The sequence below is a fragment of the Euprymna scolopes genome, chromosome 26 (assembly GCF_053919585.1).
Source record: "Euprymna scolopes isolate OS-2025 chromosome 26, ASM5391958v1, whole genome shotgun sequence".
In the NCBI taxonomy this organism is placed as follows: domain Eukaryota; kingdom Metazoa; phylum Mollusca; class Cephalopoda; order Sepiida; family Sepiolidae; genus Euprymna; species Euprymna scolopes.
Window position 1 is genome coordinate 50,272,615 of NC_136507.1, and position 15,591 is coordinate 50,288,205.

The following is a 15,591-nucleotide window of genomic DNA, read 5'->3' on the forward strand; positions in this document are numbered from 1 at the left end:
AGTTGTATAATTTCTTAATTTCAGTTTTTGCAAAAAAAAAAAAAAAAGTGTTTACTTGAAAATAGAGTATGTCAAAGGAATGAATGGTAACTTTTGAAAAAAATGCTCATTTTGTTACATTGTTGATTTTTGAACTTTGCCAACCTTTTCTCTCATTTGTGTCATTTAAATTGTAGCAGCAGAAGACAATTAGATAAATGGATCAAATAAAAGAAATGCATCCATCTTGTTTCAAAGGTGGAGGAAAAAAAATTGTTACATTTTGTTATGCAAAGTAATTTAAAAGTAGAGGGATGAATGTTATAACTTAAATGAATACCAAGAAAGTGACCCCCCTCTCCAGCTTATACCTATGGACTCACAACGCAATCTATCTGCTACTTTATAATAATATCAGTGACCAAGAAGATAAAAGTAACCTAAAAATAATTAAATTTAAAAATGTTGGCTACAGTTGAGAGGGAGGTGCTAGGGGAGTGATCTGCTAAAATAGAATGGCAGGAAAAAAAAAGAAAATGACTTGCAAGTTTCCATACACTCTGGCTCTGACAAACCTTCCATATACAGCCACACACACACACTTACTCTGCAGAGTTTAAAGCTCCCAAAGCATCAAACATTATCTGATAAAAATAAAACAAAAAACAAAACAAAAAACAAAACAAAAAAAAAACAAAACAGAGACGTTGGCTTCTTGGCTTATCTCTATTTTTTTATATTTGCATGAGGGTGGATCACGTGGATATTCTTCATGGGTGGAAAGTAATGTGTTTATTTGGCTTCTATGGGATCTGATGAGATGGAAATCTTCCCATCGTTGCAAGATGATTTTTCAAAATGTTCAGCTTTTATTTCGTTTCCCTCAATTTGATGACCATTTACTTTAACTCTGACCTTTTCGACAGATTGCATCTCTTTTAAGTCACTCAAGTCGTGGGTTAATATGCGAGAGTCCCAACCACAAGACAACAGTTTGTGGCCACGGCTCCAGCACAAACCTTGCACAAAATCTTGATGTGTTGCGTTTTTGAAGCTAAAAAAAAAAACAAAAAAAAAAACAAAAAAACAATTGAAATAAATGTTTAGTACAAAATATTAAAATACTGAATAAAAGTTGTATATTTATTTTAAGTCAATTTTTTACTAAAAAGATTCTTAAATGACAGAATTTAAGTGAAATTGTAATAGAAAAGTAATGGCAAAATCTATCCATACAATATTATATCAACTTTATTTACATCTTGTTGAACAAGTAAAGAGTTAAGAAAAGTGTTGAAATGAAGAAAATCTTTTTATCCATATATGTGTGAACTTTTGAGTGAGTTTGGAAGATTATGTTCCATGCCAATAGCCAAGAGATTACAACCAGAGTGTTTGTCTGCAAGAGGTTTATGTTGGTTTAATTTTGATATCAGCAACCAATCTAGATTTTGATAGAATTGACCAATCAGTATCAAGTATTTCAACAAAATAAACATTTCAGTAATCGTTTGAACCAAGCAGTCAAATTATAGATTCGATAAAATCCTAAGAATCTTTATAAAAGATTCAAAGAATAAACAAATTTCTTCTGTTTACGCACACAAATGTTGTCAGCAAGAAATATATTGAATGTCAAGTAAGTTAACTAGTTTTGAATAACAATTGTTTACCAAGTAGTTGCACTTTTAGTGTGGTGCAAAGACAGAATGCCTGGCAGATTAAAAGGGTCAGATTACTGCATAAGTGTGGAAACAAAAGAAAAGCAAACACGATCAGAAATTGCATCATCAGAGAAGAACAATAAATTATTAAATCATGGTTAATTAGTGGCTAGAGGCAAAGTTGAAAAGACAGAAATAAGCTCTCTTGCCTTAATGTGTATATGAATTGCAGAAAACTATGTCAACAAACTACTAAAAGTACTGAAGTTGATTTTGTTTGATTAATTTCCAAGCATAATTGAATGATATTCAGTGAGATAAGCTTTTGAGTTTGATTTCAATTTATCCAGTAGTTCAACCTTTCTCACACATCATTAGATAGTTAACACAAGTAGATAAAGATATTAAGTTGTAGCTGGATCATAACCACACATCACCTCTCGCTACTCCTTTTCCTTTAAATGAAAAGGTAACACAGAAAAAAATAAAGATTTTTAAAGAGTTACCTATGCAATAAACACTAACAGAATAATCATCCAAACCATGACACCCTTACCTCTCAGATATTTTTCTAAACTTTGTCAATATGTTGGTATCATAAAAACTAAAGAATCCTGAAAATTTGAGCCTTGAACTCTCAGTGGTTCCGGAAATATCGCAATTTTGGTATTTTACGTATATCATGTTGAGTCGCGAATTTGTAACATTATGAAATGACATTTTTGGGCATAAATCGATTTCTAGACTTGGTAAAAAAAACCTCTGAAAATGATCTGTTTTTGAGTTATTGAACTTTTAAGCCGAAATTTGGGTATTGGTCTAGCACGGCCCGAAAAACCATGTGGCACTATTGGAAATTGAATTATTTTTGTTCCTAGACATTCTTGATAGTCTGAACTTAAATTCCTCCAAAAATGGGCTTTTGTTCTTTCCTTGTTAGATCACAATCGAATCTCAAAGATGGGCAGTTTAGGTGCCTCACTTCCAGAGAGAGCAGTGTACAAGGGGTCACTTGACTTCATCACAAACAGGAAATCCTAAATTTTATTTTGATTTCCTGTTCATTTAAGAAATGGTATTGGTGCTTTCTGGTGTTTCTGCAAGGATGCAAGTAGCAGGTGGAGCCAAGTAACTGGGTAGGGATAATAATAATAAGTAATAAAGGAGAATTATTCTTTAATTATATTCAAATTTACCCTCATCCTCAACAAAATGCTGAGAAATGCCTTGGTTTTTTTCATAAAACCTCCACTATCATTAACATATTCTGGCTCCTTCCCAGATGAAGTTTTATATTAGCTAACTGAAAATCAGATTTCCATTGTCGTCTAAATAAATTCCTCAGTTTTATGGAGTAATAAACATGAACTACTTGTTTATTTCACAGCAAAATTTAATTCATGTTCCAGCAAGTTCATTTCTCTGACTATGATAGATGGTAGAATATGAATGCAAAAACTGTTATTTAATTATTTACAGATGATATTGAAATGAATCAAAATATGAGTTCTTGTTCCTTGGAAAAAATAACACTAATCATGAAGTCTAGAGTGGGTTATACTTTTTATAAGAATATTTTTATTAGAACCCAAGGCTGATATATATATATACATATATATATATATATATATATATATATATATATATATATATATATATATATATATATATATATATATATATATACCAGCCTTGGGTTCTAATAAATATATATATATATATATATATATATATATATATATATATATATATATAGTACTTTATAAAATATATATATATATATATATATATATGAGAGAGAGAAATAGTATTATTAAAAATAATAGAAAAATGAATCATGATCCAGCCTCAATTTCATGGTTCTTATAACAAGAGTACAGTTCCCCTTAGGAAGTGTGAACTTGCCCATCTCCTCTTGAAAACCCCTCATACACATTAAAAACAGTGTGCAAACATGCCATAAATGGCCCCCAATTTGTAGTCTTTGAAAGTTTGATGGAATAACAGTCGAGGGAGGGGGAATAACAATTTTCAACCTAAATTCAAGGGGGCTAAAATGTTTTAAAATTTGAGGGTCTAGTTTTAAGAGTGTCAAAGAAAATTAGCAAATGTTGTGATAAAATGTGCATTATAGAGAAATTTCTGACATGTTCAAGAAATTTTTGCTTGTGGGGGCTGTATTTTTGGAAAAATTTTGGTGGGTGAGTACCCCTAGGCAAAGTGTCACAGTTACGCCAAAGAGGGATATGTTCCACAAGCTTAGTAGTCAAGTACCAGGACTTTCTTAATCTGTGTTTCCACAAAGATGATTATGCTATAGATGTTGAGTGGATATTTTTCACAACTAGCCATGGGAAATCCCCTTGTGATGGGATTGGTGGTGCAGTTAAATGGCATGTTGTGTTGTGTTGATAGTTTTTGACTTTAATGTACTATCCTGCAACCAAAAAAAATCCGAACGACGTACGCACTACATAGGTGCCATTTATTAGTATCCATACCCCCGTCCCTGCGTTAATACCTTAAAGAAAAAAAAGAGGGGGGGCTTCTGCTCTTTTTTCACTAGCTCACAATCAAACCAATTTAACAAACAATTTAAATAGCAAATAAAACATAAAAAAGAAAAACAATATAAATTTAAACTTTTTATTTCAATTTTATTAATAAAATTAAAAATAATTCTTCAATATTCATTACTACTCAACCTGGACCAATTGTAAATTACTGTACTCTGGGGATTGTTTAGGGCAAAACAAAATTATAACTAACATGACCCTCATTGGAGTATTGATAGATTTTCAATTTAAACATTCGACCCTTACTTTAGGACCAACAAATGCTAAACAGTAAAGGAGAAATAAAATTTGCTTCATTTTATATATATATATATATATATATATTTTACCTCCCTCCTCAATTTTTATTTTACAAATAATGCATAACACCTACATTACAGCTACACAAAAATAATTCTTCGGGGTGATTTTCAAAAATCTGCCCTTAATGACAGGTTTTAAAGCAGAAGAAAAAGTTGAGATGCCAGCATATAAATAGATAAATTAACAAGAGTTCATAATACATTTAAAAAAAAAAAAAAAAAAAGGAAATTTTTTTTTTTTTTTAAATTAATTTTTTATAAAGATTTTCTGAAGATTTTTGTAACCAATAATTTAATGCACTACTTCTGAATGGTTTAAAATAGGGGGAAGGAGGGGCAAAACAGTAATAACCAATGGGGAAAAGGGTGGAGAAAGTGATATCTACCCACATTAATAATTCTACTCACTTTTCACAGAATACAGAATCAGCCTACGGGTGAGTGGAGGGGGGGGGGGAGAAAACGCATGCAAAATCCTAGAATAAAGTAGGACACTGAAGCTTCTGGATTATAAGGGTGCCAATTTTAAGCCAGCCTCCAAAGCTAACACGCATGCAAGAATGGTTGGATGGTGGGAAAGTAGAGTCTCATGTCATACGATACTTACATTTGTTCTATGTTGTCTCCAGAAATGCAACCAACTACCACAGTGCAGTCTTCAGAAGCAGAAGCTAAAATGCTAGAGCTGAAAATAAATAAATAAATAATTAGAATGAAGAGAAAAAACCTTTTTCAACTAAATAAATAAAATTCTATTTTCTTCAAGATATAATCTCTATATTAATAAAATAGTGTAACTACTTAGCATGTGTCTCTGAAGTTTCGCCTCTACATGATGTTTTAGACATTTACTATTACTCATTGAATTAAAAAAATAAATGCAATATTGTAAAATACATTAGCAAACTCTTCAAAAATCCTATTTAAAAATAATTTAATGAAATTAAATCCACCAGAATGCATTTTGATTTCTCTGTAAACAAATCAATCATAATATGTTTTTAATAATTAAAAAAAAAAAAAAAAAAAAAAAAAATTATTTTCTGACCCTTTCAAATTTGAAATTCTTTAAACAATTGGATAGAAAGTCATGCCCGAGTTTAAAATTCTCAGCAAATTCTCATGTATTAAGAGATTGAAGGTTTTGAAAGTTATTTACATCCAGGAATTTTATAAACATAATGTCTTTCATTTAGTGGTACAAGTACAACCTTACAAACTAAAACTGAGGGCAAAGCAAAACATTTTTATAAATCTGTTTTTAAAAGGAACCTGTATAATTTGATCAACAAAGAAGGATTTGAAAAGGTGTTGCACCACGGCCACTGAGAGTAAGAAGAAGGCCTGTTAACTGAAAAATGTCTGTAGGCAATGTAGGTAAGATTTGTCAGACTGTCACTACTATATGAGGGCCATTTGAAAACGAGCAATAAAACAGTTTTAAAAAGAAAAAGGAACACAATTCGATAAATACTGAAACGGAACTTTATAAAATATAAATATTATCTATGTAAAATTAAGTAATTTTAAATTTTAAAGCAATATGCAATTTAATACTGACTAGCGGGGGGTACCCGGCGATGCCCGGGTGTGTTGAGGTAAATCAAAACTCCGGGGGGGGGGGGGGGTAGAGAATAAAAAAAATGTTTTGGTAGGTAAGTATGAGAATCGAACTCGTACCCTTGAGTTGGAAATTAATGTGTGGAGAAAAAAAAAAAAAAAAAAAAAAAAAAAAACGGACGACGTTACCCATTAGGCCACCGCGACATACATACAACACACTCAGGTTTGAATTTATTTATTAAACTATAAAAACAGGCGTGCGCAATAAAAGTTAACTCTGCTGCTTCCATTTGACCTAATTAAGAAGGTCAAAGAGAAGTCATGCAGTTGTTTACCCAAGTTTGACTGTTTTTGTTTTTTTTATGTTGGGGAGGGAAACCAGCTCCCAATTGTCCAGATTGAATAACAATTGTCTGATGTACAACGCTGATCAAAGCTGATTGCTTCTGGACGTTTCTCGGCGCAATGCCGAGAACGTTGTTAACTTCGAATTAGTTTCGCTTTTTATACGAAAAAGCCTCATCAACATGCGAGAAGCCAAAATAGCAATAATTTTGTAAAAGTCGACGTAAATAAATCTAGATGCGACGCACTTTCCCAAATCGTACATATTATTTAGGACCCATATAAACAGTTGTAAGCGATTGTAACGACATCGGAACCGTGTGCGAGAAAAGCCTTTTGAAGACATACACGAAATGGTCACACACATTTTGCCTTTTATATATATAGATAAAACTGAATTATGAATTTAGGGAACAAACAAAGAAACATTAAACACGAATATTTTCTTGCCTTCGGAACAAGATCACAGTGTAATATCTGTTTTGATGCTACACTTTACCTTTTCTGTCCTCGGTCAATGGAGAAGAAAGTTTTCATACTGAGATTATTTTTGTTCCTATCACGAGTGCCCCTTATTGGGAAGCTGGATTTTGCCCACAAGATTATATGTTGAAATATTTAAATAACTATTACTTTAAATACAGAAATTATATTTAAAGATTTGGTTTTCTGTTCTTCTATGTCCAATTTTTTCCATGTTTTTCATCAAAATATGTAGTGTATTAGTTGTCTCATCAGTGATCGCTGTGGTGTTCCCTGGAGACCAAGTGACCAGTCTCCCCAGATTTCCAGTGTTCTCCACCTCTTGACCAGTTGTGCAGATAACTGCACTGTCACTGCAGATAACTGCACTGTCACTGATTTATTGTTGGCATCAGCCATTGGTGTTTCCTGGGGTTTGGGTGCTTGTGCTGTGTATGCACGTGTATTTTAAATATTATTTTCAAGTTAAATTAAAGTTTTGGTTTGTGTTACTGTACACATAGATTCAAAAAAGTTGTCAAAAAGCAAATATATAACAAATAAATGTTATCAAAGGCAAGGTAAATTACTTACCTAACTGGATATGTTTTTAGGAATTTGTATTATTATACACATAGATTCGAAAAAGTGGTCAAAAATCAAATACATACCAAATAAAGGTTATCAAAGTCAAGATAAGTTACTCTTCTACCTAACTGGAAAGGTTTTTAGTGGTTTTACTCACTTTAAAACATGTAATCGCTTTGAAAATCATATAATGTTTATCAATATATTTTAAAAAGAAAAATATCGGCATGCTTGCTATTGAACTTGGTAAGTTTGGGAAAATGAATTCAAATAAACAAATTATACAAAATATTGTTAGAAATCCACCGAATATATGTCCACCTATGTCACGGTAACATATATTGAATGAGTTTATAACAGTATTTTGTATAATTTTTTTGTTTAAACTCGTTTTACCAAACTTATCGTGTGCAACAGCAAGCATGCCGTCATTTGCATTTTTCAAATACATCGGTAAATGCTGTATGTTTTTCGAGACGAATAAACACTTTACATTAAATAAAAACAATAAAAATTTATCCAGTTTGGTAGAAAAGTAACTTATTTTGCCTTTGATAACATTTATTTGTTATATATTTGTTTTTTGACAACTTCTTTGAATCTATGTGTACAGTAAAACAAACCCGTCATGTAAATTATTTACAGTTAAAATGTTATAAAAGAACAAAAACTTGAAGTTTTAAATATATTTCAAAGAAATAAATTACGCCCGGTGCTAAAATATTGAAAATTCACCGATCGAACAAAAAACGGCCATGAAAAATGCTAACTTTAAAATATTTGGAAATACTCAGTGAAAAGTTTTATTTATTATTAAAAGAATGGTCTGAAAAATATTATATAAAAATTGTTTGTTTTGCAGCAAAAAAAGAAAATATAAACTGAAATATTTGACTTTCTCCGATAGAAATAAAAGTTAAAAAACTAGTTCACTTACTATATTTTGTTAGATTAAAATTATCCCAATGTGCAATTATGATAATTATTATCCAAATGGAGAATTGTTCTTTCGCTTTAGAACATACATGAACAATCAGTAACACATATTGGTTGCCATGGACAATCAGTAACACAATCGGTAGCCATATTTTTTATGCCTGTTAGCGTGACCACGTGGTTGAATACTGGAAACTTTCTATACTACAAGTTGATCAGGAAGTGACGTTACGCTGTCATGTTCACCGGCCTACTCTCTCGGTGGTGGTGGTGGTGGCACCCGTTTTGTTGCTAAATGCAAAGCTAAGGAGTTAGTAGTCCAAATGCTCAACTATGTCCTAAGAAATATTGTGACTATATATATGTGTGTGTGTGTGTGTGTGTGTGTGTGTGTGTGTACATAAAAATGAGGAAGCAGCAGAAAGATGATAAAATATTAGAATTTTTGTGATGATAAAATGAAGATAGTGGTGTGTGTACATAAATACATATAAGCTGTTGTTGACTGCCGCAAAAATGTATTGGCTGCAGTTGTGTATACTGAATTCTTGTTGTTGCATTTATGCGCACATGTTTTGTCTTTCTTTAATTAGAAATAAAGTTGAAAAACTCTGAATATGTTTTATAGTTTTCTTTCATTAGATTTAAATGTAACCATTTTTTCAGAACATGTAATTTTTAAAGTTTTTTTTGTTTGTATGATAAAATACATTCTTTCCATTCTTTTCAATCTGAAAGGATTAAAATCAAATAAGTCCTTATAAAATTTACGACCATAAATGAATTGGAAAATAGAAAAGGTACAAGAAATTGTTTTAGTTCAAATAACAATATAACGGAAAAAGATAAATAGATAGTAATTCATGGTTTAAGCAATTTTGAAGGTTTTATAAAGTACAAGTTCCAACAGATGAAGGAAATCTATCCCAGCAAATTAAAAAAGGGTCAGTTAAAAATTCCCAGAATAATAAATTGTTTTTGATGGTATTGTCAAGACTCAGTTTACAAAAGAAAGTGAATCAGCCATTTCTCACATATTTTTATCCTCTCTCAATCATTTTATTAAAGGAGGAACAGAAATTGGACCATAACGGGCATTGTTAATCAAATAGATATTTGCATAAAACTATCAGATAAATTATTTAACATGAAATATTTTTATAAACTCTAATGATACAGCAATTTCTAGATGGAGATAATGTCAATTGTTAAAGTGAAAACATTTTAAGGATTTATTTTTACTACCATCGACAGATATGACTTAAATATTTTGAATGGACAAAAATGTTTGTACATGAAAAAATAGAGAAAGGGATTACAAAAATTTGTTTAACAAACATTTAAACCAAACATCAATGCTGATTGGCAGAACATTTGTTTTTATTAAAAATAAATGTTAGTTAAAAATTGAATACAAATTCTAATGACTGATTGCACAAAAACAAAATTGTTTTTGTGTATACATTTTTTATATTCATACCATACTTGTTTAATGGGTAGAAATTTGAAGCACACAGTATCAACGTCAACATGCCTCAAGGATCTATTCTCAACTCAACACTCTTCCTGATTTCCATTAAATACTTTACAATCAGATTTTTGTTTTGAAACCTTCTGAGACAAATTTTCACTCCAGATAAAAAATGCAAGACTTACAACCTTTTGCTAAAGTTTCTTGAAAAATGGTTGAATCATTCCAATGCTCTAGACTCCAGAGACAATCCTCTACCTAGATAAGAGTGAGATACATCCTAAGATGGAGAATTTCTACTTTGAGTAATCTTTTTTTTACCTTGATGAACACAAACTTTGCAATCTAGTGTTTGAACATCTCTTCTGTTCTCTCCAGCCACTTTCTCACAGAAAAAGTGATAGTTAATCTTTGTCTACTTTATTCTTATTTCCATGGAAGGTGATTGACTGAGCTCCAATCTGTTTCCTAGCTGTAAAACATTCACAGCAAGAACTTGTTTTTCTAACACAACTGAAAAGAATTTCTTCCTATCTTCCTGTGCCTACCATCAGGCAGAATTCCCATAAAGAGAGTTCCTTTCTGAGAACTTCCTAGCTGTAGAACACATTACAATGGGACTGCTTCCTTGCAGATGAAAAATCTGCAAACTGAAAAATCTAATATCAATAAATATTAGACATAAACTGTCCTCATAAATAGTCAAACTTTGTTCATTTCATTAATAGCTTTTTAATCCTCTCATATCATCCATCTCTCAACTGACAATCCACTCATTTCATCCTCAAGTGTTTTTTCGCTTTCATAAGTGGTTGTGAAAAAAGTTAATAAACCGAATGTAGAAGGGTATTTCAGCTAACAATCAAATTTGAACAGTGTAAACAGTATGAACAATATAGTGACTGGCAACTTTTTGTCTTGCAATCTATGTCTAAGTTATTCAAACTTTTTAAAATTCTACTACTCAAGCTCTACCATAGATAATGAGCAGTTTTATAGATTCTTATAGAGTAACTATATTTCTTCATCTACATTATATATAAACAAACTTATTCAGGTTTTACTGAAAAAAAAAAAAAAAAAAAATGATGCTATTTACCTAATATACAAAGAAAAGTCAGTCAGATTTTCAACTTAACACCCAAATATTTCACAGATTTTTGATACTGACTAGCATTTTCTTTTTATACTTGCAGCATGTTCTTTATAAATTACTAGCCTGGGTGTCTGGAGGTGTGTGTTGAGCAAAAGAGTGATAGTAGGCAGACAGGCTCGAACCCGCGAACGAGGAAAAGAATGTGAAAAAAAAAAAAAAAAAGTGACGTCTTTGCTGTTGTGTCCATCGCCAAACTGGAATTGATGTAGATTTAAATTAAGGCTAGAGAATTGAAAAGAGGGGATGACTTTTGAAAATATCAGCGAAAAAAGCGACCCCTCCTTGTAAAAAAGTGCCCAGTTGAAGGTGAAGGAATTAATGTTCTTGGCCAATTTTTTTATATTTGTCGTTTGAAGAGTCGGGCTTTAAAATGATACTGATCTCATGAAAATTTGTCACCTCTGTTGAAAGTTTTAGGCAGACATACAAACATACATACATTTAAACAGACAGGTGAGATTTCTATTATAGATTATTGCAGAGAAATATTTATTCTTGCTAGAAACTTTGTTTGAATGAGGGCATTTTTTTTATTTTTTTTATTTATGACCTAAACAGCATTGGCTGCTTGCAACATTAAGAAAATTCATTTTCTACATTTATATTGGAAAAAAAAACAAAAAAAAACAAACTTACTTACATGTTACTATCTTTATTATAATTTCTGTTTAAGAAAATAATTAGAAAAATAAAATCACCAAAATGCATTTCCTTTTATTGTTTTGTAAATAAGTCAATTTTAATCTTTTATACCTGGAAAATACTGGGTATGTACAGCTTTAACACTTATTTTTATGTGCAAGGTTTGTGGTCTTGATTCAGTTGTTTCAATTTTGAGAAGTAGATTTTCATGCTATATTTACATAGAATGTCTCTAGAGCTGAACTTTTTAAAAACTTTTTTACATTTGAAAAATAAAACATAAAGCCTATTAAATACCACAAAACTAATAAATTACGTAATTTTTGGAACAAATCTCTGTCCATTATCAAACAAGTTTTTCTTCATCAATACAAAATAAAATTTCAAAAATATCTAATCGTAAAAATTAGGTATATTTATATATTTCTATGTACAAGATTCACTTCTAAACTAATTGAACGATAATTATGAACTTTGGAACATGGCTGTTAGGCATAAAGATAAGTAATGTGGGCTATATTTAAAATTATTCAAACAGGGCAAGAGGTGATGATGCAAACCTTTTATAAAAATTCATATAGCTTCAAGTTTTGTGAAATTTTAACAAGTATCAGACATTTATAAATATTCCCTGAATGTCAGTTTCTTTGATGTAATTCAAAGGGTTTTAGAGTGTGTAATATAGGTTCAACTTTTCATTTGAAAATTAAAATATTTCAAATTTTGAAGATTTTGTGAATTTCAATTTCATCTTAAGCATTAAATTTGAGGGGTTTTTTTTTTTGGTTTTTTTTTAGCATAAAAATCATGTAATGAATTTTATTCTTAAAATTGGAATAAGTATTCTAAACATAATACTAAGTATCATTATAGGATTTATATCTTCCTTAAGGTGCAAATCCGTTCTGTTTGACAAATTTAATTTAATCATATATAGCATAATCACACTGACACCATGGTTCTCATTAAATCATCAAAGTTAAACAGCATTAAACTTGATCAGCACCAGATGGGTAACGATTTAGGAATAGCAGGCATTGTACATAGGAGGATGTTGACACCTCCCTTTAAGAACTGCAAAAACCTAACATCGTCATCTCTCCTGACAGAGATATACATGAAATTTAGGACTGAATTTGATATTCCTAAAAGTTTCTCCCTTTGGAGGAAAGCAGTTTAACCTACCTAAAGTAAATGCTTATGCTTTTAATCAGTTTTACCCAAGGCAAGTAAAATTGCATTTGTATGCTATATATTTTTCTAGAATTTTCAAAAAAGCATTTCTATTAATTCATGAGGCAAAAATTTGAGAAAAAAATAAAAAATCCAAGTCAAAACTAAATACTTTGTAAAAATCACAGTTTATATAAGACAAGGTTTAAGTTTCTGAAGTAAAAATTAAATAACCACAAAATTATCCACAAAGATGCTAAATTTAATATAGAGTTCATCAACGAACTCGCAAAAATGAAATAATTATTAAAAAAAGTAAATTGACTGACAGACAAACCAAACACTGCAATATACATACTCCAAGGTGAGAGAGAGAGAGAGAGAGAGAGAGAGAGAGAGAGAGAGAGAGAGAGAGAGAGAGAGAGAGAGAGACAGACAGACAGACAGACAGACAGACAGAGACAGAGACAGAGAGGGGCAAAGTGAGAAAAAATAGTGGCCGTTACTGCAGAGAGAATTTCTTATTCTAGTACCAGCTAAAATTAACTCACCTTACAAAGAGTTACTTTATTGAGCTTGTATGAAACATACGGTGATAAAGAAAACATCACAAGATTGTTTTTGCTTTTACATAGCAAGAAAAATTTCTTTTACATTTTTGCAAAAGAAAATGTTGATTTGTCATTAGCAAAAAAAAAAAAAAGAAAAAAAAAAGAAAAAAAAAGAAAAAAAAAGATTTATTAAGATTTCAAAAACTAAAATTTATTACACAATTAGATTTTTTTTCACCTAATTGAATAATATATTTATGCAACAGGTTACATAATAAGATTAGCTTTAATATGAAATTATTTTAAGAAAAAATTGTATGGTAAAAATAAAATTTACAAGGATAATTTTAGAATCTATCTGATTTAAGAGAATTTGATTTGTAAATTTATATATCCCACCTGATCTTCCTTTTTTATTTGAAACTAGCGAGGGGTACCCGGCATTGCTCAGGTGTTTGGAGGTGTGTGAGAAAATTCCGGAGGGAGGGGGGTTTAAAATAAAAAAAATGTTTTGGTAGGTAAGTATGAGGATCGAACCCGAACAGTTGAGGCAAAGTTGTAAATTAAAGTGTGGAAAAAAAAAGAGTGCGACAGTTTTAACCACTGGGCCACCGCAAGATGCTAACGGAAACACATTTGAATTTAATTAGTTGGATTTGGCAGGTGCATGTTTTAATGACTTAATGAGGTCAAGTTTGACTGCGGGATAGTATTTCATTTACTGCGGGAACGCTTTTTTTTTATTTTTATTTTCCCAAGATATTATAGGAAAAAGACTAACCCACATGCGGCGAGCAACAAATGTTGAATATTTATCTTCCCGAAGTCGAGCAAATTAAATAGACAGGCGAGCCCCATTGTTAACTCTGAGATATTACGATTTACATGTGATATAAAAAGTTTTAAAAAGTTGTTAGGCAACCGACCGCTTCTCTGAAAAAAGCCTTTTGTAGACATACAGAAAAAGCGAACACACATACAAACATACATACATTTTCGCTTTTATATTTATAGATGAGATCGCTTAAAACAAGAGATGCCCAAAGAGGCAAAATCTCCAGGTTGATAAAATTTTTCTCATCTCAATGTTATTTACATTTTTTATATACTATTAATTGATTATTCGTTTATTAAAAAGAAAAATGCAATAACATTTACAAAATCCTATTTTAGAAAATAATTAGTAAATAAAATCTATTTGATTGCTTTTCAGTTTCATTTCAATCTTTACTAAATAGTCAATAAAAAAAAAAAACAAAAAAAAAACCCAGCTTTCTATTTACTTGACTCCCCATAAGGGCAAACTTAGAGACAAGGTAGTTTTTTGTATGGAGAAAACCCAGCTCCTCCCCCCAAAAAGGCACCCCGAAATAGAAAATTAAAATTCTCTCTGTCTAAAAGGATTTCTTGAATAGCCAGACAGAAAAGATGAAATTTAGTATCAAAACAGAAACTACACTTTGCTCTATAAAAAAAGCATAGTTAAAAGAAAAAAAAAAAAAAAAATGCCTCAGCAACACCAAGTAGATACAATTAATAAATAAATAGCCAACAGGGCTGCCTATTTTTTTGTTCTTATTATAATCGCATAATTTTATTTTCAAATGGCATTGTTTATACAGTCTTTTTATTAAAAAAAAAAAAAAAAAAATCAAATAATTTATTTATTTACTTGTTCAATTTTTAGTTATATTTGTTTATATCAGAATTTTTATTATCATTTGTTTCCTAAACTGCATTACATCTACTTGCTGACCTCTCATCCATTCTTTTTAGTGTTAATGCACTTAGTTACCCAACAAAAAGTAGTACCTGTGAATCAGGTGACACACTTTGCTTTTTTCTGCATCAACTTGTGCAGTTGCTTTATATTTAAATATCTCGGTTTTAAGGGGAGATTATTTTGAGGTTTCATGAAAATGGGCAGATCAGAGGGCACAATAACAACAGTTGTAAAGTCAGAGTTTGTGAGAATTAACAAACTGATTAAAAAAAAACAAACAAAAAACAACCAAAAAAACAACAAAAAGATTCTCGCTGTACAAGCGATGTTGATAACTATATGTACTAACCAATGTATTTTTACTGCGCATTTCAATATAAAAGCCAACATATGAATCATAGTGATGAAGTCTATCAGTGATTAATACCTTATGGATATGAATCAACAGCCCAATGACTGA

General features: G+C 30.7%; 1 protein-coding gene across 1 annotated transcript in view; it reads right to left on the reverse strand.

Moving 5' to 3' along the window:
* Positions 1-691: 691 nt before the first annotated feature.
* Positions 692-15,591, reverse strand: part of LOC145248025 (methylosome protein WDR77-like) — a 204,385-nt gene continuing 189,485 nt past the window's right edge. The window contains exons 8-9 of the mRNA XM_080109735.1: positions 5,129-5,206; positions 692-1,033 (exon numbers count right to left, since the gene is read on the reverse strand). Of these exons, the coding sequence (XP_079965861.1) occupies positions 772-1,033; positions 5,129-5,206 (340 nt within the window). The 3' untranslated portion in view covers positions 692-771. The remainder of the gene's footprint in view (positions 1,034-5,128; positions 5,207-15,591) is intronic.